The sequence below is a fragment of the Cucurbita maxima genome, unplaced genomic scaffold, assembly GCF_002738345.1.
Source record: "Cucurbita maxima cultivar Rimu unplaced genomic scaffold, Cmax_1.0 Cma_Scf00008, whole genome shotgun sequence".
Lineage (NCBI taxonomy): Eukaryota > Viridiplantae > Streptophyta > Magnoliopsida > Cucurbitales > Cucurbitaceae > Cucurbita > Cucurbita maxima.
The window spans coordinates 3,100,027-3,120,719 of NW_019272024.1; the positions used below are offsets into that span (position 1 = coordinate 3,100,027).

The window sequence follows — 20,693 nt, forward strand, 5'->3', positions numbered from 1 at the left end:
AATCTGTTCATTAATAATTAGAATTTCATAAAATTTAAATATTATTATTATATATATTAAAAATTAGAGTTTGAAACATTGAAACCTAGAAACCTAAAGTTGTGAAAAGTCATGAATGCCCTTGGATTACCCAAAAATAATGCAGCCAATATTATTTTTATTTGTGTTTTTTGTTTTATTATCCACCATTTCAATATCTAAACTAAATTCAATAAATAAATATTTTTACCTTTTCTTCTAATTTAATTAACTTAATAAAAATAACTTCAATTTTTAATTATTTTAATTATTCCTCATGGTTATTTTAGTATAGTTAAATTCAAAATAAAATATTTTTTACTTCTTAAATACAATTAAATTTAATTTTAATTTTTTTTCTTTAATTGTTATTTAAAATGGACTAATTTAATAATTATTCGGGTTAAAAGTAAAATTTGCTCGGAAAGAAATTTATTGTTAGCGTTAATATTTAATCGGATTTCTTACGCTCAATTATCCACTTACGCTCACCTATACTACCATATTTTAAAAATATTTTTAAATTTTCAAGAACAACATTAAAAAGTTTGGAGAAATCTATGTGGTGTCGATAGACGAGTTTTTTTTTTTACATATATAGGTAAAGGGTGTTGATGTATTTATAAAATTTTATGGATATTTTTTAATATATATATTTTAAATTAAAGTTAGAGGATATTAATGAAATTCTTTAAAGTTCAAAGTTATTTTTTAAACTGTTTTCATCCAAAACTAAATATTTTCGAGACGTTTATAGAAATTTTAAAGATATTATTAAAACTTTTGAAAGTTGAAAGGTGTTTTTATATGAACGTTAAAGTTTATAAATATTTTTATTAATTTAGCTAAAAATAAATAATGGATTTATTTTTAAGGTGGGATCCACTTAAATTGAAAGTCCATATTGACAAATCTTCACTCCAAGCAAAGGGTTCGACATACGGTACCGAATAGAAACAATTAAGTCAAATCATCACTCATACTAAGTATGAAGTGTATGATATTTGTATCAAATAATATGTGCTACCGGTAGCCGACACGGTTTATATTGAAATTCAATTACAAATATTAATAAATAAATGTTTGATTAAAAAAAATAAAAATTTAAATGAAGGATGGGATTAGATTTGACAAGGAAGGAAACAAATCAGAGATAATTCACCAAAAGAAAAAAACAAAGTTACCTTATATAAATTTATTCTTAAACTTTACCTTAAACGGTATGATTGTGACCAAAAATGGTATAACATTCAAATTTTTTCATACGTATAAGCCATTCTTAAGTAGGTTGATAATATGCCAAACTTCTACGGGTTGGGTTGAATTATGAATTATCTGGATTCGATGAGTTAATTTTAAAACGGGTTGACAAATTGAAAAATGAAAAATTCCGACCAGCTTCCGGCCAACGGAGGCTCTCAATTCCGATCAGTCCCAAAACGCTTCATCTTCCTCATCCTATTCTTATCCGTCACTTACATTGCTTACATTCTCAAAGTCCTCTACTCCGGCGAGCCCTGCCCCGACGGCGACGAACCCATCACAGTCAACAACCAAAAAATCACTGTCCCTTCAATTTCATCAGAACCCTTTATAAGAAATCAAACGATCCCCAATTTCCCACAAAAACCCCATTCCCAAACGGAAATCCAAGACATAGTGTTCGGAATCGCCGCATCGGCAAAGCTATGGCAGAGCAGAAAAGAGTATATAAAGCTCTGGTTCGACCCCACAAAAATGAGGGCGGTGGTCTGGCTGGATGAGCCGGTGGCGACGAAGGCAGAGGAGGCAGAGCTCATCCCGCCGGTGGTGGTGTCGGAAGACACAGAAAGATTCGCATACCGGAATAAACAGGGGGAGCGGTCGGCGATAAGGATATCGAGGATAGTGGCGGAGACGGTGCGTTTAGGGGCGGAGAATGTGAGGTGGGTGGTGATGGGGGACGACGACACGGTGTTTGTGGCGGAGAATCTGGTGAGAGTGCTAAGGAAATACGATCATAATGGGTTTTATTACATCGGAAGCTCATCGGAGAGCCATTTACAGAACATGAAATTTTCGTACGGAATGGCGTATGGCGGCGGAGGATTCGCAATTAGTTATCCATTAGCGAAGGAAATCGAGAAAATGCAGGATGGGTGTTTAGAGAGATACCCGGAGCTTTATGGCTCCGATGATCGGATTCAGGCGTGTATGGCGGAGCTCGGCGTTCCACTCACAAAGGAACTCGGATTTCATCAGTACGACATTTACGGCAGCCTATTCGGGCTCCTCGCAGCGCACCCAGTGACGCCGTTGGTATCCCTGCACCATCTCGACATCGTCGAGCCCATCTTCCCGGCGGTTACAAGGCTGGAAGCTCTCCGGCGACTCTTGGTCCCGATGCGGCTGGACTCTGCAGCCCTAATGCAGCAATCGATCTGCTACGACAGAGCCAGGGGGTGGACCGTGTCCGTCTCGTGGGGCTTTGCAGTCCAAATTTCCCGGGGGATTTTTCCGGCGCGGGAGATTGAGCTGCCTATGAGAACGTTCTTGAATTGGTACCGGAGAGCGGATTACAGTGCGTATGCGTTCAACAGCCGGCCGGTTGTCAGAAATCCGTGTCAGAAGCCGTTCATCTTCTACTTTTCCGATGCCGATTTCAACTCCTCTGCAGGGGTTACTGTGACGGAGTATTTGACCGAGCGTTCGCCGCATCCGTTTTGCAAATGGAACATGGCCGATCCCGGTGAGCTTCACATGGTCGTGGTGGTTAAGAAACACGACCCCACAATTTGGGAACAGGTGAGTTTGAATAATACTCTTTAAGTTTAAAAGAAAATAAAAAATAAATAGTTTAGAATTTTTATAAGTTTGATTTATACTCTTAAATTTTTTTAAAAAAATTTTAAAAATATGTTACTATTATTATATAAATGAAACCATAAAACCATAATTAATAATGTTAATTTTAAAGTTCAATATTTTTTGAAACGGGTAATAACAGTCCTATCTATATGAAGTATTTTTGAAGTTAATTTAGCATATTACATACGTTCGTTAAATTAAGGGTATTATAACGAAGGGTCGTTTTAAGCTAAATTTGTATTCATATGGTTAATACATAAGTTTTTATATAGTGAACTCAACAATGGTGGATTTGTTGTTCTCAGGCACCAAGAAGGAAGTGTTGCAGAGTGATGGGTATGGAGAAGGAAGGAGTGTTGGGTGTTGATGTGGGTACCTGCAGGGAAGGGGAGATCAGTAACTGATTTAATTCATTTCCTTATTATTTTAAATACAATTCATATCTCTTATCAACCCCTTCAAACACGATATCGTTTATCATAGGTATATGAGTCAATTTTAATGCACTGATCGAGTGTGAGAATGTCGTCTTTACTTCTGCGTTTTAGACATGATCTCTCAAGCCTCGACGTTATCTCCCAAATGGCAAGCACAATGCGAGAATATTTAAAGCCTAAAAAAATTAGAGGCCGTAAAGTCATGATGACATTGTGATATTGGTGATATTATTACATTCTGAATAGCACCGAGACATTGTAAGTAGCATCGTGACACTACGAGCAGAAACGTGTTAATGCATATTTTCGTTGTCGTTTAGATAGTGCTTTTTTAGTAAATGCTTAAGATGAGTGTCCCAATGCTACTCGGGTAGCTTTGACGACTTGTTTTGTTGCAGATTTGCAATGCTTTTAGGCACACATATCTAATGTTGCCTCCTCCAACTTACAAGCTTATTTTCTACTCTAAATCCTTACATTCATCTATTTCTGCGTAACAAACTCAATTTTCTCAACAATTCCTGTAAATGTTTCATTACTCCCGAATAGTTGTCGACTTCATCGTTAACCTTGTGCACAACCAACCATTCTCTTATTCGGTTAGATTAGTAAACAAAAAATTCTAGGCCTTAATATAATAGGCGACAACGAAGATTCAATCATTATATACAAACGTTACCTCGACAAATTATTTAAAAATATGACAAAATTTTCCACGAATCACTGATATAAACGTGTCTGGTAAGCTATTCTCAAGCTTTCTTATCAGAGCCCCTTGGAATGATTAAAACCAAACTCCAAATACAAAACCAAGAACTATCAGATTGAGTTCCACACAGCACAAATTCAGAACAAACAAATGTAGCAATGGCTCTCTTTGGTCCTCATATTTCTCACCAGCCGATACCATACAGATCCTCCCCAAAAAATATAATACCTAGTACGATAAAGTACCGATATCGGTGTTGTATAGCTAAAACGTAACTCGAGTTCTTGTCAAATTGCGTTCCTTTCCCTCTTTTTTGGATACTTCAGATTCTGCTCCACTTTTAGACTACTCCACATCTGTGACCTGTCTGTTTATAGAACATTCTAAAGACTTTGAGCCTAAAACTTCCATTGCCTTGTCTCCAAACCCACCACTAACACAACCAAACTCAAAATCTTCATCGTCGCTATCGATGCTATTCGGAGTTACGCGATTCTGATAGCTTCTCAGCCGTAAAAGAAACACATTGAAGTAATAGCTTATCAGATTTTTCCTTGATTTCATTGGAAACCATCTCAAGGAATAGTCCCAAAAGCACCGATTATGATTGTTGAAACTTGACATAGCCAACTCCTTAAATCTCTTTTCCTCCTCAGCTGTCCATTGCAGAGATATTTCCTCCCCCATTTGATGAAATCTCCATGCAAAGAATGTCGAGCCAAGCTCGAGCTTTAATCTCATCCTTGCTTCAGCTATGTGAAATCTAAAACATTCAACCGAACCTGGAAATTGGCAGCCACATGAATCCGGTCTCCCTCTGCCAATGGCGCGTCTATCACGTACGGAATTACTATTTCTGTGTTGAAGAGGCCACAACCGTGTCCCTAGCCATTTAGAGTCACTATCGGAATTATTACCAGTCCATTCAGGTAAATCTGCTTGACATAAAGCACCCACGGGAACCGTCTCCTCAGCTGAATCTTCATTCGGATGATCGTCTTCCATTTCAGATGGTATATCACCATTCAAGACTGCTTGATTCTTGAGTCCCTTCCCAACTTCTGTTGTTAGACTACTACTAATACAATTACTTCGAACGGTTGGACAAGAATTAGAACACGTGGCGAATACGGACTCGGTCGAAGCTTTAAATCTTTTGCTGCAACTTATCCTTTCTGTAGAGAGGCGATGGTTATCAATATTATCCTCATAAATGGATGGATGCATCTTTACTTTCTTCTGCAAGTTTAAACCAATTTTTTTTCCTCAAACTCAGTAGTTCATTTCATTCTGTTTAAACAAAGAAACCATTGACAGATAAGCTTCTTTCTTCGAAGCTATAACTTATGCTTCCTAAGGAGCAAGTACATAGGCACTGCCTACACTAAACATAAATGGCACTAGAACAGTATATTCAATTATATAAACACGTCTCATAAACTTATATATGTCATCAGCATATAAGCGTAAGTGAAAGCAGCCTTTCATGGTTCGGTTCAATAAAGAATGTACGAAACCAAATAAATTAATAGTTGTGTCCAAGTGTATGAACATGTCTTTGTCATAAATATATCAAAACAAGCTCACAATGATTCCCAAATTTTCAAAAGGAAAATAAAAGATATATGAAAAGTCTAAAGCAAAAGGATAATTATTGCATGTCATGAAAAATTACTTAAACTGTGTCGTTTTTACTTCATAGATCGCAATATCCTATTGGCAGAAGGAAAGCTTAGACTGGGTAATAAAGGTGGCAAAGTGGATGGAATGATAAATCTTATAAACTGGGAAATAACTTCCCTCCCTATTTCTATTGTAACCTTGCCATGAGGAATTGGGCTCCCCTTGCCAAATGGGGCTGGTGTTTCATGATGAGAAGGAGACCATATGGAGGAAAGTGAATGCCACAAAGTATAACTCAAAGTCTTCAGTATTCAATGGTGTTGGCCTAGCAAAGCGTCAGAGGCCCTATGTCAGCTCATTGCTGGCATGCATTTTAAAGGGCAAGCCAAGATTCTTTGGTCTAAAGGGGTGTTTGCCCTCCTTTGGCAGCTTTGGTTTGAAAGAAACTCGAGGCTTTTCAATAGCCATGAGTCTAGCAGGGAGGTTTTCGGGATCCTTTCACTCTTTTTGCTTCTACTTCGTCTAGCACTTCTAAATTATTTTGTAATTATAGCTTATCTCGTTGTTACCAGTTGGGCATCTTTTATGTAAGCCTTTGGTGTGTGGGGATATCTCATCTCCCCTCCTTGTGTATTCTTCCCTTGATAATGAAAAGTTTGTTTCTTATCAAAAAAAAAAAAAAAAAACAACCCCTTACAAAAAACCCCCCCTTAATGCCTACAAACAACGTTGCACGAAGGAAGATACAAACATTGGAGGATGTGAGACATATCCTCTTCCTAAGTGAAAGAGGTCGTACTCACATTCACTAGGTTACTCTTCCTCCTAGGTTCTATTAGCATCATCCTCCTAAATCCATTGGACATGGGAATTTTTCTTCCATCTAGAGCTCTCACTAATATTCACCACCTCCAACGATCTCCTAAGCCTAATTCAATCCTCAAAATTCTCGATGAAACTCTCGTCCTTTCAATCCTACTCATCTCCGGGAAGCTATGTAAATCCACTTTTGATTTCCTGACCCTCGAATTCCCAGATACATTCATATCCATCTCGTAAACTTTCCTCGAAGAAATCATCCTTCTCTTAAGTTTGAAACCCTATGAGCTGCCTTGAATCTCCCCCCACCAAGAGCATAGACTACCCTGCACAACTTGACACTCGACTTTATAACTAACGAATAACAACTTCCATTTAGAAAACACTAAGACATTGTTCTCCCAAAAGAAATGTAATAAATATAAACACATTCTATTGGTGGTGGCAAGAGCTCCGTTTTTTTTTCAGCCGAACTTACATGAAAATTGAGTGTGTAAACTCCTAATAGTGAGCTAAAAGGTGAAAACGTCAGAACCCATAAACAAGGTCAAACCTGATCCTATTGGCCTTTTAAGAATCCCTGATAAAGTAAAGACTATGCTAGTAAACCCAATGACAAAGATCTAAGTTTTCCTTACTGTGTCCATCGTGTTATCACATAGGACGCAAGACAGGGAGACAGTAGTCGTATGCTGCTTGCTTATGATGATGGAGACCCAAGGTTATAATAGCAGGAGGTAACTTTCCCTTTCTATATATGAAAGAAAAGGGCGCTGATTATGTTCAGAAGACTCTATCCTGAAAAAGAAAGCCAAAGATCGTAATACCTGCACACGTCAGTTTGCGCATAATTGCAGTCCAAAGCAAGAAAGCAAGTATGTCGATCGGTCAAGGAAAAAAGGGGAAGGGGGAGAGAGAGAGAGAACTGGCTTACAATCAGAATAAGTGGGTGAAATCTACCTGTATTAAAAGACGTTTCTCAGCGATTTTGTCAACACCCTTCCTAATTAGAAGAGCATCCTTTGCACTGATTACTTGAAGCCATAATGCATCATCGCTCGAGTAACCTTTCCACCTTGATGCCCCCAGTATTGTACCATTTAATGGATCTTCAGGATGCTTCGCAGTCTTTCTCACCCACTTCAGCATTCGTAATAACGATTCTCGATATTTCCCAAGAGATTCTATTTCAGCTTCAACATTAACAGCATCCAAACTTTGACCATCTTCAATAACATGGATTGGATGCGTCTCTGTACAATCTTGTTGAATTGGTGTAACATCCCCATGGAGATCGTGTTCTTTCTTCTTTATTTCAGAGAATTTTATTTCCTTCTCCACTGCAGCGGCAGCAACATTAACGTTCCCATTCTGTTTGTTAGATTTGAATCCAAAACATTCATCATATATGCTATTTTGTCTCGGCACACCATACAACATACCGTTAATCTTTGCCCCGAGTTCCGACAAAAATGGAGAACTTTTCTTGTAGCAATAATCAGAGCTCCCATTTTCCAGTTTTGTGTCTCCACATCTCACCATAAGCCATTTCTCTAGATCACTTAAGTACTTGGAATAAATCAATTTCACCGAAGCCGAAAGCCCAAGATCCAAACCTAATTCCACAACCACTGAAGACCATAGTTTCTTCTCTGAAACCACTTGAGAACCTCCTTTATCTCTTACTACCAAGAACAATTCAAACAAATCCAAAGCTCCCCCTTCACCTATTAACGCAGGCAGTGGCCTAACAAATCCTCTACGACCAATTTCCTTTAAAAAAACCCAAAGAATTTTCTCAAAATAGCATCTAATTCTCGCCTTGCAATCATCATAATCAACATTTGCATAAGTCCCCTCTACCAAACAATCCGAAGCAATGCAACAGCCATTACTAGGATTAGGATCTACATCTTTATTGCAATCTAAAATGGAAGCATTAGATGAAACATGCCATCTCCCCATGAACACAAACCCACTTTAAAATCAAAGCAAATTCGCACGGAACTCTTCTTTCTTGTTAAAAAATACATACGAAACAAACAGAAACCTCCAAGATTAACGCAAAAGATAGATTAACCCTTTGCTATGAAAATTCAAAAGGCTCTACCTCGTTTTGGGAATCTGGGACTCCTTTCTTCCTGCAACCCATTATGAAGACGAAGATAGCAGCGATGAAGATGGAACCAAGACAAAAGGGGTGGCAGTGGCGTGGGACAGTCAAATACACGACGGCCGGAACTTGATCGGATTATAAATGATTGAAGTTGGGGGCGACTCAACGAAACGAACACCAATTAGGGGCTCTTGGATGAAGATGGTTAGGGCCTGAGGGTTTTGGTTTGAAGCTAAGTCTGCAAGTTCTAAGATCAAGGCTCACACTCTCTCTTGTTTTCTTCTTTATTAATATTAAATTTCAATTAATTAGTTAATTAAAACTATTTATAATTGATTGATTTATTTCTATTTATTAAATAATATACCAAATATATTAAAAACAATTATGAAAATATTAGTTTATTAGTTAATATTATGTTTAATCAATTAATTATTTGTGATAATATAAATATTCATTTCCTCGTGTCACGTCTATATCTATATAATGTAGGGATAAAAGAGTAATTTTGAAATCTTCATTTCGACCCGTTGCCCATCTTAGGGCTTCTTTACTCCTTTGAGTTCAACTTGGCTCAGCCTCTTGGTCCTCGAGATTCTTTTTTTCCCTGTCAAAATGTGCGGGCTTTATGTGTCTTGTGGGCTTGGGCCAAGGTCCCATCGTATTGAAGATATATGTCATCGAATTAAGTGTACTTTTATAGTCTCTTGAAAATCTATGTTGGTTTGTGAGAATAGTCTTCACTCTAAAAAACGAGAAGTATAAGATGACCATGTCGTAAGGAATGCAGAGAACGTCGGGACTATTAGATGTTGAATCTTGGACATGGAGAGTTACAACAATCACGTTGGAGCGTGTTATCACCCTACCCTGCCCCAAACATATTCCAAACCTAAGGACGGTCTAGAAAAGACAAAAGACTCACCAAGCCATGTTTTCACTGTTGAGTAAGATGGAGTGACAATTCGAAGCATTAAGCCAGACAACAAATCTCCAAGTTATATCATCGAGACATTACAACCAACGTTCATATGCTAGCTTTCGGTTCTTACCCATTTGATTTCTTTGCTTAGTCGTAACTCATATCGACCTCAATTACACGGGGTTTTTTTTAAATTAAAAAAAAAAATCTATAGAAGGAGATATTTAATTTTGGATTTAAAAAAAAAATGAAATTTAAATAATCTTCATTGTCAAGGCACATTTTGTCGTTTTCCAACAAGAGACAATGGCCTCAAATGTTAATACCATTTTAGAACTCTTCAATATAAATAAATACATTTGTATATAAATATTAGCATATAATATGAACCATAGAAATAAATAATTAAAAAAAAATGTAAAAATTAAATGAAAATTATTTGGGCCTACGGCAATCTTAAGGGCATCCTCCGCTACCGCTATCTCTGAATCCTTATCCACAGCCATTCTCAAGTTCTTGTTTTCTTCCTTATCTCTTCCATCTACTCTCATAAACTGTTATCTAAATCTAATCGTTCATCTTCGTCTTCTTATTCTTCCATTTTCTGAATTCATTTTATATTCATTTGCGCCTTCTTGTAATCATTGGAATTGATTTCGAGTGAAGCACACCGTTTTTTTGTTTCTGTTTCTCTCTTCTTCTCTTGAAACCCTCGATTAATCTATGTGCTTTGACGCCTATTTGTTTGATTAAATTGGAGGGTTTTTCTTTTTTTCTTTTTTCTTTTTCCTTCTTTTTTACTTGATTCGTATGGCTTTGCTTTCGATTTTGTCGGAGATTTTGGGGAAACCCAGAATTGTTGATGTGCTTGGCGAGCTTATGGTGTTGATTGCTCCTCTTTGGATTGCGGTTATTGTTGGAGTTTTGGTGGGGTGGACTTGGAAACCGAAATGGGCTAATTTGGGACGAGAAATGTTGGATTCTTCAGGTTCAGATGAGTCTAAGTCGACGTCGACTTCCTTCTCGTTGTTGGGGTCAATTCCGAGCTTCAATTCCTTGAACTTTCAGATGCCTAGCTGTTTACTTAGCTCCTTCGATGGAAAAGATGAGAAGGAAACTTCCTCTTTCACGTCGAACTCCGATTCTGACTTGAGGTTGTTTAGTTGTTCTTTCAAGCAATTCTTCAGTGGATTGATTTTCTTTCAAGCAATTCTTCACTGGATTGATTGTTGTTCTTATTTTAAACAGAGTAAATTTGTAGCTGGTTAAGTTTAGTTTTGGTACTTGGTGGGTTGGAATTGAAAATTGGATTATCCTTTGTTGATATTCATTTCTAACATCTGATTCTGTTGTGGCTCAGTTTGTTAGAACTTGAAGGAGAAAATTTGAAAGTTGTGAATGATGATGATTTGGAGTACCTATGGAAGCTAGTTGAAGAGAAAGATGTTGGACCCGCGTGGATTCAAATGATGGATCGTTCTACTTCGAATATGAGTTATCAAGCATGGAGAAGAGATCCTGAGGTAGCCCCCCTTTGCTACACAATGATTTCAATGCTGTTTTTTAATGGTTGTATATAACAGAGATACAAGTTATTATTAAGTAAAATATTGTTGAGATTCATATGTAGCTCTTAGCTTGCCAACTGAATTAAAGTTAATATGTTTAACCGATTGAATTATTGTTCATCTATGAATGATCAAGGTATGATATTCAAGGAAAATGAATTCCATATGATCATTGCAGTCTTGCTGTCTTACATTGTTTTTATCAGTCTTGATTTTGTCCAAGTCCTATCTCTGTGCTTTTCACGACCTGTAACACTTAGTAGCTTACTTACTGTACTATTTCGCATTTGTGTGTGGCCTTACCAGACTGGACCTCCACAATATAGAAGTAGAACTGTGTATGAAAATGCAACTCCGGAGATGGTGAGGGAGTTCTTTTGGGATGACGAGTTTCGGTCAAAATGGGATGACATGCTCATATCTGCTAGAACTTTGGCAGAATGCCCAACAACAGGAACCATGGTAGTTCATTGGGTGCGCAAGGTGAGGCAGCTGTTTTCTTTTCTATTTCTGCTAGTGAATGCTATATTCCCCCCTTTTAGTTTTGGTGGTGACGCGGTTTTAATGTGCTTTTCCTTTTTTCTTTGGTGGTTCAGTTTCCTTTCTTCTGTAGTGACAGAGAGTATATAATCGGGCGACGAATCTGGGAAGCAGGGCGATCATATTACTGTGTCACAAAGGTATAACTTGTAATCATCCGTGTCTCTTGGCATGATATCTTGTCCATGTCTTCTTCTTTGTTACTATCTTTCTGACTAACCTCGTATGGTCTGATTGAGCCATGTTTGGTTCTTACATTTACCCATCCGGGCACACTCCCCCACCCCTAAGTACTGTCCTTTTGTGATGTTCGAAAAGTTGTAGCATAAAATCATTATCTCTGTGATGAATGGAATTACAATCCGTGTGTTGACCCTAAAAGGGTATATTTGTGTTGATATTATAATCAGGTTTTATCCGATTCAAGTTCATTAGTTAACCGGTAAATGTGATAGCGGGACATTTTAGTTAGTCACTGTTCCTCTTAACTTGGTGTCACGTCTATTGAATCTATGCTAGGCCTCATAAATAGGTCTATAGATTTTCCTTGGAGAAGTGCTCTAATGACTGCTGTTCTGCGAGATTTTTCCTAATTACTTTTCTGGCAATAACACGTCGATATATTTTTCGTTGTTTAGAGTGTACCATGCTCCTCTGTACCAAGATGCAACAAACCAAGACGGGTTGATTTGTACTACTCGAGCTGGTGCATTCGTGCAGGTAACTATTGTCTCATATTTATGTTAAGGTACAATATGCTGTGTCCTGTTGTGTTGTTGCAACATAAGGAAATATGAATCCTTCTCCCTTTTCTATTCCGTTCTTTTCTACTTGGAAGTTAGTTCCTCACACTTTTCCTTCACAACAGCAGCCCTTTTAACATGTAACTTAGAGAGTTTTTTTCTTTTCTTCTTACTCTGATTGGATATGTGAGCAGCTGAATCGAAGAAGGGGGACGGACAGCTAACTGCATGCGAGGTTATACTGTTTCACTATGAAGACATGGGCATCCCTTGGGAAATTGCCAAGCTCGGAGTTCGTCAAGGAATGTGGGGAACTGTTAAAAAGATCGATCCCGGGCTACGAGCATACCAAAAAGAGAGAGCATCAAGTTCGTCGGTACCACACTGTGCCTTCATGGCTCAAATCAACACCAAAGTTAACGTAGATTACTTGAGATCTCTGGAAAACAGCTCCCACAATGGTTCCATGGAGGATCAAAGTTCAAACTCATCAGAAAAACCAGCTCGGAAGAACATTCCCAAACTGCTTGTGGTTGGTGGAGCCATTGCTCTAGCCTGCACCATTGACCGTGGACTATTAACAAAGGCAGTCATATTTGGAATTGGCAGAAGGTTCGCCAAGATTGGTAGAAGATTATGAACTGATGCTAGCTAGCAGGCTCAAGCATTTTGTCCTGATCACAATACCCCTCTATACACAACAACCTGCTTATTTGCAATAGCTTTTTGTTTATATTTTCCGTTCGTGTTTGTCCCGGATTTAAAGAGAATAGAATGTCAATACCACGTAGGTGGACGGAGAAAAGAAAAACCAACGTTATCGGGGCGTAGAAATGAAATGTCTTTAAGCAGCAACCAGAAATGTGTAGGCTCTTAATGAAGATGATAATGGCGAAATGTGGAATCAGTTGGTTGTGTTCATATGATGAGTTGAGTTGGTTTGTCAAAGTGAGTATCAGTTCTTGAATTTGTGGTACCATCAGCATGGGACTGTCAACCCCATAGCACTCCCCGCTAATCAGGGAGTGCCTTAAAAACTACTTTTTGAAGTTTTTTTTTTTTTTTCAAACAATTTTTTTAAAAATGATTTTAATTAAAATTAAATTTTTTTAAAGTAATTTGATTATTTCAAAAAGAATTTCTATTTATTACCCAATTAAAAAAAGAATAGTCTACAAAAATGGAAGATAATCCAAATTTAAACATACTTAAAAGTTGGTTTGTGAATAATTTTAAAAATGAAAATTGAATATTTGTCACTAAATTATTGAATATTATAAAACAAATGTAATTATATGCAAATATATTTTAAATATAAGTAAAAGAAAATAAGTAGCGAAAGTCAAAATTCATTAGAACTATTTACGACTTATTTAATTTAATATAAAATAAATTACTGTTCGGTAAATTTTAAATTTAAACATAGAATATTAGGTTACAATGTTCAATTAATAATCATTACATTATTGTGTTTAGGCATAATAACATAATAAAATAGAATAAATTTATTATTATTATTATTTTAGAGAATAGAGAATAAAATAGAATAAAATTCAAAATATAATATTTACTAGTTATTCTTTTCTTTCACGGAGTTGAAAAAATGAAGCATTCCGAGATCACTAAAGTTAGTCAATTTTCTTTTAATTAAAACAAGTGTGTTAGGAAACATGCGGGTCCATTGAGTTCCACTCTCGGAAAGACAAAGTTGCCCTAAAGAATCTTCTAAAATATATTTTACTCATTTCTTATCTCTTTTTTTTTTAACTGTGTGATCCTTTAATTTTATGTTTAATAAATTCTTAAAATAAAATTATAAAAATTAATAGATCTATCAAATATATATTTGAGTCCGATTCACTAATGTTTTAAAAAATATTGAAAGAATAAAAAATAAACGGAGTGTGGGGCACTCACTTCCTACCAAGAAGTGAATTTAGCCAATTCATTCTTGCCTCGCCTACGACCAAGCGCGTATGCTCGAGCCTCTGACCCTGGTTGAAGAAGAAAGTTATAGAACACGGGGCAGAGAGTTTTGAAAGCAAAATTTGAGATATTAAAATTGGTGTTTATCTAATGCAAGCAAAAAGGTAACAACTTATAGCATATAACTATCGAGCAAGGAAAAGTTGACAATGACATAGATGAATAAGATATACCAATCCAAACTAAGAATTATTTATTTATTTTTTATCCATTCGGGAAGTAAAGATTATAGCATTTGAACTAAAAGTTATAAAAAGAAAGGAAATAAAATGAATTAAATAGTCTAAGACCTTAGGGTGGGGAAAAAAATATGCATGAAAACAGTTGGAGAAGCAAATAAAATAAATGTGAGTTTCCGCGTAAGAACATGAATGAACATGAAAGAACAAATCCAGAACAAATCCAGCCATCCATCGCCACTACAAAACACCAACATAATTTTACTCCAATCCCAATCCCACTCTTTGTTCTTCCTTTCTTCTTTTCGCATCTTTCTCTTTGTTTCCACTATCATAATCCTTATCTTCTACCTCTATAAATCCATCGCCATTCATTTTCTTAACGAAAAGGGGTAGAAACAACCTTCTCCACCGACACCCATTTTCCCGATTCCCCTTCCCTCCGATTTATACCCCAAAAAAGGCCTTCAATCTCACAGAACAGAGAAGAACAGAGCAGAACAGAGTAGAACAGAGCTTCTCTGTGTTTATCGGAATGGGGAACTGCTTATTCGGCGGTGGGTCTGGTGAGATTCAGGGGAAAATCAAGGTAATCACGTCCAACGGTGGGATTATGGAGTTGGGTTCTCCGATTACCGTCGGGTGCATCGCCGACGAGTTTCCGGGATATGGAATATTCAAAAGCCACGATCTTTTTTGGAACCCATTACCGCACAACGAGGAGCTGCTTCCGGGGAAATCCTACTACTTGCTTCAGAGAAACAGGGGAAGAAACAGAGGAGAGACAGAAGAAGGGGAAATGGGAATGATAAGGGCGCGTGAGGGGCACGTGAGGTCGAATAGTGTACCGGAGGCGACGGCGGCGGCGGCGGGTATGGCGTCGTATAGAATGTCGTTTGATTATCAGGGGGTTTTGAGGAGGTCGCAGACGGAGGTTTTTTCGAGGAGCAGTGAGAAGAACGGCGGGGTTTGGAAGGTGAAATTGGTGATTAGTCCAAAGCGATTAGTGGAGATTTTGGAGGAGGAAGGTCACACTCAGGAGTTGATTGAGAGCGTAAGGACTGTGGCTAAATGTGGAAGTACCAGCACGAGCAGTAGCTTTTCGTCGTCCATGGCGTTTTCCGATCACTGGAGTTTGTCCTCCACCACCGCCAATGCTACTCCGAGCGCTTCCGCCAAAAGTGGCGGCTTGCTGGAGATCTAACAGTAAATAAGTAATTTTTCTTCTTCCCATTTGTTAATTATGCCTTTTGCATATCTTATATGTAATACAGAGTATACAAACTTTAATATATGTTTATTATCATGTTACCATGGATATGTATTAATGTTAGCTACATATTCGATAGAAACGGGTATTTAATACATGTTTGTGTTCGTTATTATTTTTGTCAGCATTGATAAGTTTGAAATTCTAAATACTAGTTTAGACATTATAAGTATGAGAGATCGAGATATGTAAAGGAGGTACGACGACCATCATAAAACCAAGAAAACAAGGGCGAACAAACCCTTTACGCAGTCGGCTTCATTCACGACATCACAATTGCAGCATCCATAAATACTATAACAAAATCTTAGTTCATTCCAGCCACTTTCTTTAAGTCTCATAGATTTAAGAAAAGTTGTAATCCAGACATTTTGAGTACAAGAGCTCGAGATATCTATGGGTACGAAGACCATCATAAAGCCTAGAAAACAAGGGCAAACGAACCCTTTACACGGTCGACCTTCATTCACGACATCAAAATTGCAACATATCTTAATGATAGGTTTGAAATCCGACACAATTATTGTATTGAACACTATTATTTTCAAGCATGTGCCTGCTGCCTCAACCATGAAAACAAGAAGAAATGAGAGTATTCAATGCTTCCATTTTTGCAAACAGCTAATCAGAGTATTCAATCCCTCAAAAAAGAAAAAAAAGTTCCAAATTAGAGAAACTTAACAAATTCAAATCATTCTTTAATCGACATCACATCATGTAACCTGTACTGATCATTCTACAAATCGACAAATACAAGTGAGAGCGACGAACTCAGACGAAAATCACAATGAATATGACTAAGGTATCTGCGGAAGAGTGCAGACATTACCTATAGGGCTGTCCAGTGGGGGGGTAACCTGATTGTGGATAGCCCGGAGCTGGATAGCCAGGAGCTGGATAGCCTTGAGGCTGAGGATAACTATAGGGCTGTCCATATGCAGGTTGTGGTGGATATCCGACCGAGGGAGGAATCGGTTGATCGATCCGAGACATCACTTGAGGAGGAGGCACTGCCATAACTTGCGGTCCGAACATGCCGTCTCTCTTATCCAGCTCAATCTTGTGTTGAGTCTGCAAACCACCACACAATTAGCTAATGATTTATCATTTAAATTTTGATACCTGAAGAATCCTTTCACTCATTACCTGCATACATGCGCAAACCCTGTTGAAAGAAGAATTATTAGTATCTTGAGCATGAAGGCAGAGAATAATAAGCAAGATTTGGAAGGGGTGAGCTTACGAGCAGTAAACCATATCAGACAAGCAAGAAAGAAGCTGAGAAGCCTCTTGAATTTCTTCACTTCCTACTATCATTGCAACGATGGAAAATATACATGCTATTTGTTGTAGACAGAACATAAAACCCTGAATAATTTGAGAATGCATAAATAGAAAGCACTGAGAATTATAGAGAGAAATTGAGAGATAGAGCTGGTAGCACATACAATAATGCAGTTGTCACATTGTGTTGTCTGTATGTTGAATTCGTCTTGCAACAAGAACCGAGTTGAAGCCACTGAATTCCCAAAGCAGAGGAAAACCTTGAAGATCGAACATATATTAATTAACTGTTGCAGTGCTGAAAGCAAGAATAAATTTGGAATGTCTAATATACGAATTGCACGTAAATATGCTATTTTCCAATCCGTGAACAGCCCAATCCCATCGTTAGTAGATATTGTCCTCCTTGGGTTTTCCCTTTCGGGATTCCCCTCAAGATTTTTAAAACGCATCTGCTAGGGAGAGGTGGTTTCCACACCCTGAATGCTTTGTTCTTCTCTCAAATCGATGTGGGACCCCCCAATCTACTCCTCTTCGAAGCTCAGCATCCTCGCTGACACTCATTCCCTTTCTCAAATCGATGTGGGAACCCCTAATCCACCCCCCTTCGGGGCCCAGCGTCCTTGCTGACACACTGCCTCATGTCCACCCCTTTTGAGCTCTGCCACCTCGTTGACACATCGCCCGGTGTTTGGCTCTAATACCATTTGTAACAGCCCAAGCCATACCGCTAGCAGATATTGTCCTCTTTAGGCTTTCCCTTTTAGGCTTTCCCTCAATGTTTTTAAAACACGTTTACTAGGGAGAGGTTTCCACACCCTAATAAAGAATGTTTATTCCCCTCTCCAACCAATATAGGAACTCACAATCATTCTGCTTCTCGTCAGAAGCAGATTTTTTTCTCTGGATGAAGTTCAATAAGAATCCATAGATACCTACCACTCTCAGGCCACACCAAGTCCAATACAAAAGGGACAATAGGTTTTGTTTTCTTCACTTCCTAAAGGTAAGCAAACATAAAAAAATTGTGGTACTACTGATTAATGCACGCATCCACTTTATTCTGGAAAATCATAAGATTTATTGATATACATACACTCCAAAGCAAGTATTAGATAAATAAAAATATTCCAAATGAAAATTTGCGTACCTCTGTGCCAAGGCAAAATTCAGGGCATTTGCTTTCTCCACACCTGCCACTACAAGGCATATAGCCTGCACAGCATACATATCTATGGAAAAAGAAAACATGAAAATCACTCAACAAAACCAAATTACATCCTAACTTTTTAGGAAGTCAATAAAATAAAATGAATTACCTTGACATGTCATTATATAGAGCTCTCTTACGAAGCATATATGATACACAAGGCCCACTACAAGAAGGAACAAACATGCAGTTACTACATGAAACCAATGCTTTGGCTTTTAAAGAAACAAATAAAAGTTCATGATTTCTCACTGATAGGGCTAAATAAAAAATTACGTTTCTGGGATGTAAAGAAAAAGAGATGTTGGCGCAATTTACTTTGCACCAAAGACGGGTGAAAACTCCACCTCTGCCAATATAAACCCACAACAATCATCTTTAACTTCGACAGTCTCTTCCTAACCATTTCATGAACACAAGCCATAAATCTGCCACAAGTAGCTAGATTTCCATTTTTCATTCCCCACTTTTATCCAAACACCACATGAGGAGATGAACATCTAATGAATAATGGCAATCCTATTTTCAAATTGAAGGTAAAATCTTTAGTAGTAACCTAATCCTTCACTACACAAAGTAATCTCGCTAGATCCTTGCCACCCCGAAGCCTCATCGAGATGAAATGTGTAGAGAGAAACAGCAAAGATGGATAATCTCCTACAGCACCATCAACACCTTAAACTAGTTGCAAAGGAAACACCGTTATATTTCCTATCAAGGGTTCATCTAATGTAAGACGATCTTTGATTAAACTCATTAAATTCAATTTGCTCAATTGACGTTGATTTGAAGGATATTGACCCTTCTAAATTGCATAACTAATGAGTCGTAGACTTTGGTTTGACAATTGAGTCTAATCGTTGTTATGCCATCGGAGTGCAGATTATGGTTAGGAGCTAGGGACGGAGACAAATCATCGGCTCTACGAAATTCCATCAGCGCACTCATAAACAGTTGAAGTTACTACTCAATTTTCAGAAACAATAAAAAATTTCACAATCACCAAGTCAACGCAAAAAGAAAACGAGTCAACGCCTCTACATTTATCTAGAAAATCAAGATCTGGAAAGAGCCAAGACAAGCCCATCAATCAGATATCAAGGAGAAAAGACAAGCCAAAACCCCTATGAAATGGAAAGCAAATAGCTCAACAAACACAGATAAACGAACTACGCGAATAAAGCAGATCCATGAGTAAATTCCAAGAAGAAGTAAAAGAAGAACACGACATCAGAAAAAAAGAAATTAAAAAACCATCACACTCACCACCACAACGCAAGGCAGCAATCTGCAATCAAAGATTAACCCTCATCAGAAAGTAAACAAAATCAGGCGAAGAACAGCACAAACATGCAAGGATAGAGAGACGGAAGAAAGCGAGAACTTACAGGGAGTGTCAGCCTGAATGGTATGCATAAGGTCAGTGTGCCAGAGATTACGATAATTCTGGCGGAGTTGCATCTTATCAAGTTGTTGCTGCTGCGCTGCCATGGCTGCACTAGCAAGATTTCCAGCAAAGGTAAAATTGCGCTTGAAAATTCTTGAAAGAATCAGAACTAAGCCTAAAACGTTGTAGAGAAGTCGGGAAAAAGAGGCTCTAGGGCAGAGGGGATTCCTGGAGGATCGAATGGAAGGGAAGACGGCCCACCACGCACCGGAAGCTTCAAATTAAAACAGCTAGATTGGTACAACTGTACAACCGGCTGAACCAAATTTTACGCTTTTTTTTTTTTTTTTTTTTTTTTTTTTTTTTTTTTTTTCAATATCGCAATGGCAAATAACAAGATGAAGCATGCAGAACGAGTCTAGACGGATTTACTCACCGAAGTTGAAAAATCTTCAATAAAATCGNTTTTTTTTTTTTTTTTTTTTTTTTTTTTTGCTTTCTGAGAAATAAAATAATAAAGTAAAACAATGCGTCGGCTTGCATAACATACATCAATTGGGCAAAAAAAAAAAAAAAAATAATAATACAAAACTAGCCAAGAAAAATAGAAACCAGAAATTCAACGACTTAAAAAATATATTTATTCTTTTTTCCACACGGTTTGGTCAACTATATGATATTTTATCCAGTTGAAATATGTTCAAATTAGTAAATTTTTGTTATAGATTTTGGTTAACTATAAGATATCTTATCCGGTTGAAATATGTTCATAAATTTTTGTTATAGATTTTGGTTAACTATAAGATATCTATCTTATCCCGTTGAAATATATTCAAAATAATAAATTTTTGTTATAGATTTTATTGTACGAGGAAAATTGCAACACCTAAATTTTTTTAAAAGCGTTTAAATCTTTTTGAACTGATTTATTGTTGGCAGACAAATAAGAGTATAATAAATTAACATGTTGTATTTATAGTACATTATATAGAAAAATTACTACACCAAATAGGTTCTATCTTTATTGTATATGAA

General features: G+C 37.3%; 5 protein-coding genes across 6 annotated transcripts; 3 read left to right on the forward strand and 2 right to left on the reverse strand.

Annotated features, from left to right (window-relative positions):
* Positions 1 to 1,366: 1,366 nt before the first annotated feature.
* LOC111482937 lies at positions 1,367 to 3,348 on the forward strand. Its single transcript, XM_023128985.1, has 2 exons — positions 1,367 to 2,802; positions 3,171 to 3,348. Exons 1-2 carry the CDS (start codon positions 1,399 to 1,401, stop codon positions 3,267 to 3,269), a joined length of 1,503 nt encoding a protein of 500 aa, XP_022984753.1. The 5' UTR covers positions 1,367 to 1,398; the 3' UTR covers positions 3,270 to 3,348.
* A 563-nt stretch (positions 3,349 to 3,911) lies between these two features.
* Positions 3,912 to 8,821, reverse strand: LOC111482924 (AT-rich interactive domain-containing protein 2-like). Of its 2 annotated transcripts, XM_023128969.1 has the most exons (3): positions 7,680 to 8,821; positions 7,414 to 7,646; positions 3,912 to 5,250 (listed from the first exon to the last, which is right to left on the reverse strand). In XM_023128969.1, the coding sequence occupies exons 1-3, from the start codon at positions 8,416 to 8,418 to the stop codon at positions 4,357 to 4,359; spliced, it is 1,866 nt and encodes a 621-aa protein (XP_022984737.1). In that variant the 5' UTR covers positions 8,419 to 8,821; the 3' UTR covers positions 3,912 to 4,356. The 2 variants fall into 2 exon arrangements, with proteins under 2 accessions (XP_022984737.1, XP_022984736.1); XM_023128968.1 differs by having other exon boundaries at positions 7,414 to 8,821.
* Positions 8,822 to 9,998: 1,177 nt separating this feature from the next.
* LOC111482829 lies at positions 9,999 to 13,197 on the forward strand. The gene is made up of 6 exons (XM_023128805.1): positions 9,999 to 10,645; positions 10,852 to 11,014; positions 11,366 to 11,542; positions 11,656 to 11,739; positions 12,238 to 12,319; positions 12,537 to 13,197. Exons 1-6 carry the CDS (start codon positions 10,302 to 10,304, stop codon positions 12,980 to 12,982), a joined length of 1,296 nt encoding a protein of 431 aa, XP_022984573.1. The 5' UTR covers positions 9,999 to 10,301; the 3' UTR covers positions 12,983 to 13,197.
* Positions 13,198 to 15,042: 1,845 nt separating this feature from the next.
* LOC111483212 lies at positions 15,043 to 15,711 on the forward strand. The gene has a single exon (XM_023129361.1). It carries the CDS (start codon positions 15,043 to 15,045, stop codon positions 15,709 to 15,711), a length of 669 nt encoding a protein of 222 aa, XP_022985129.1.
* Positions 15,712 to 16,355: 644 nt separating this feature from the next.
* LOC111483121 lies at positions 16,356 to 19,978 on the reverse strand. Its single transcript, XM_023129261.1, has 8 exons — positions 19,660 to 19,978; positions 19,538 to 19,559; positions 18,381 to 18,437; positions 18,212 to 18,293; positions 17,226 to 17,321; positions 17,021 to 17,145; positions 16,924 to 16,942; positions 16,356 to 16,848 (listed from the first exon to the last, which is right to left on the reverse strand). Exons 1-8 carry the CDS (start codon positions 19,760 to 19,762, stop codon positions 16,603 to 16,605), a joined length of 750 nt encoding a protein of 249 aa, XP_022985029.1. The 5' UTR covers positions 19,763 to 19,978; the 3' UTR covers positions 16,356 to 16,602.
* Positions 19,979 to 20,693: the final 715 nt, after the last annotated feature.

Excerpts from the sequence above, each read along its gene's own strand:
- LOC111482937 (XM_023128985.1), top strand. The coding sequence starts at position 1,399 with ATGAAAAATTCCGACCAGCTTCCGGCCAACGGAGGCTCTCAATTCCGA. Across the intron at positions 2,803-3,170 it reads ACCCCACAATTTGGGAACAG|GCACCAAGAAGGAAGTGTTG; the intron begins GTGAGTTTGAAT and ends TGTTGTTCTCAG.
- LOC111482924 (XM_023128968.1), bottom strand. The coding sequence starts at position 8,418 with ATGGGGAGATGGCATGTTTCATCTAATGCTTCCATTTTAGATTGCAAT. Across the intron at positions 5,251-7,413 it reads AGAAACGTCTTTTAATACAG|AAGAAAGTAAAGATGCATCC; the intron begins GTAGATTTCACC and ends TTAAACTTGCAG.
- LOC111482829 (XM_023128805.1), top strand. The coding sequence starts at position 10,302 with ATGGCTTTGCTTTCGATTTTGTCGGAGATTTTGGGGAAACCCAGAATT. Across the intron at positions 11,543-11,655 it reads TAGTTCATTGGGTGCGCAAG|TTTCCTTTCTTCTGTAGTGA; the intron begins GTGAGGCAGCTG and ends TTGGTGGTTCAG. Across the intron at positions 12,320-12,536 it reads GAGCTGGTGCATTCGTGCAG|CTGAATCGAAGAAGGGGGAC; the intron begins GTAACTATTGTC and ends ATATGTGAGCAG.
- LOC111483212 (XM_023129361.1), top strand. The coding sequence starts at position 15,043 with ATGGGGAACTGCTTATTCGGCGGTGGGTCTGGTGAGATTCAGGGGAAA.
- LOC111483121 (XM_023129261.1), bottom strand. The coding sequence starts at position 19,762 with ATGGCAGCGCAGCAGCAACAACTTGATAAGATGCAACTCCGCCAGAAT. Across the intron at positions 18,294-18,380 it reads CTATATAATGACATGTCAAG|ATATGTATGCTGTGCAGGCT; the intron begins GTAATTCATTTT and ends CTTTTTCCATAG. Across the intron at positions 17,146-17,225 it reads AATGTGACAACTGCATTATT|GGTTTTATGTTCTGTCTACA; the intron begins GTATGTGCTACC and ends CAAATTATTCAG.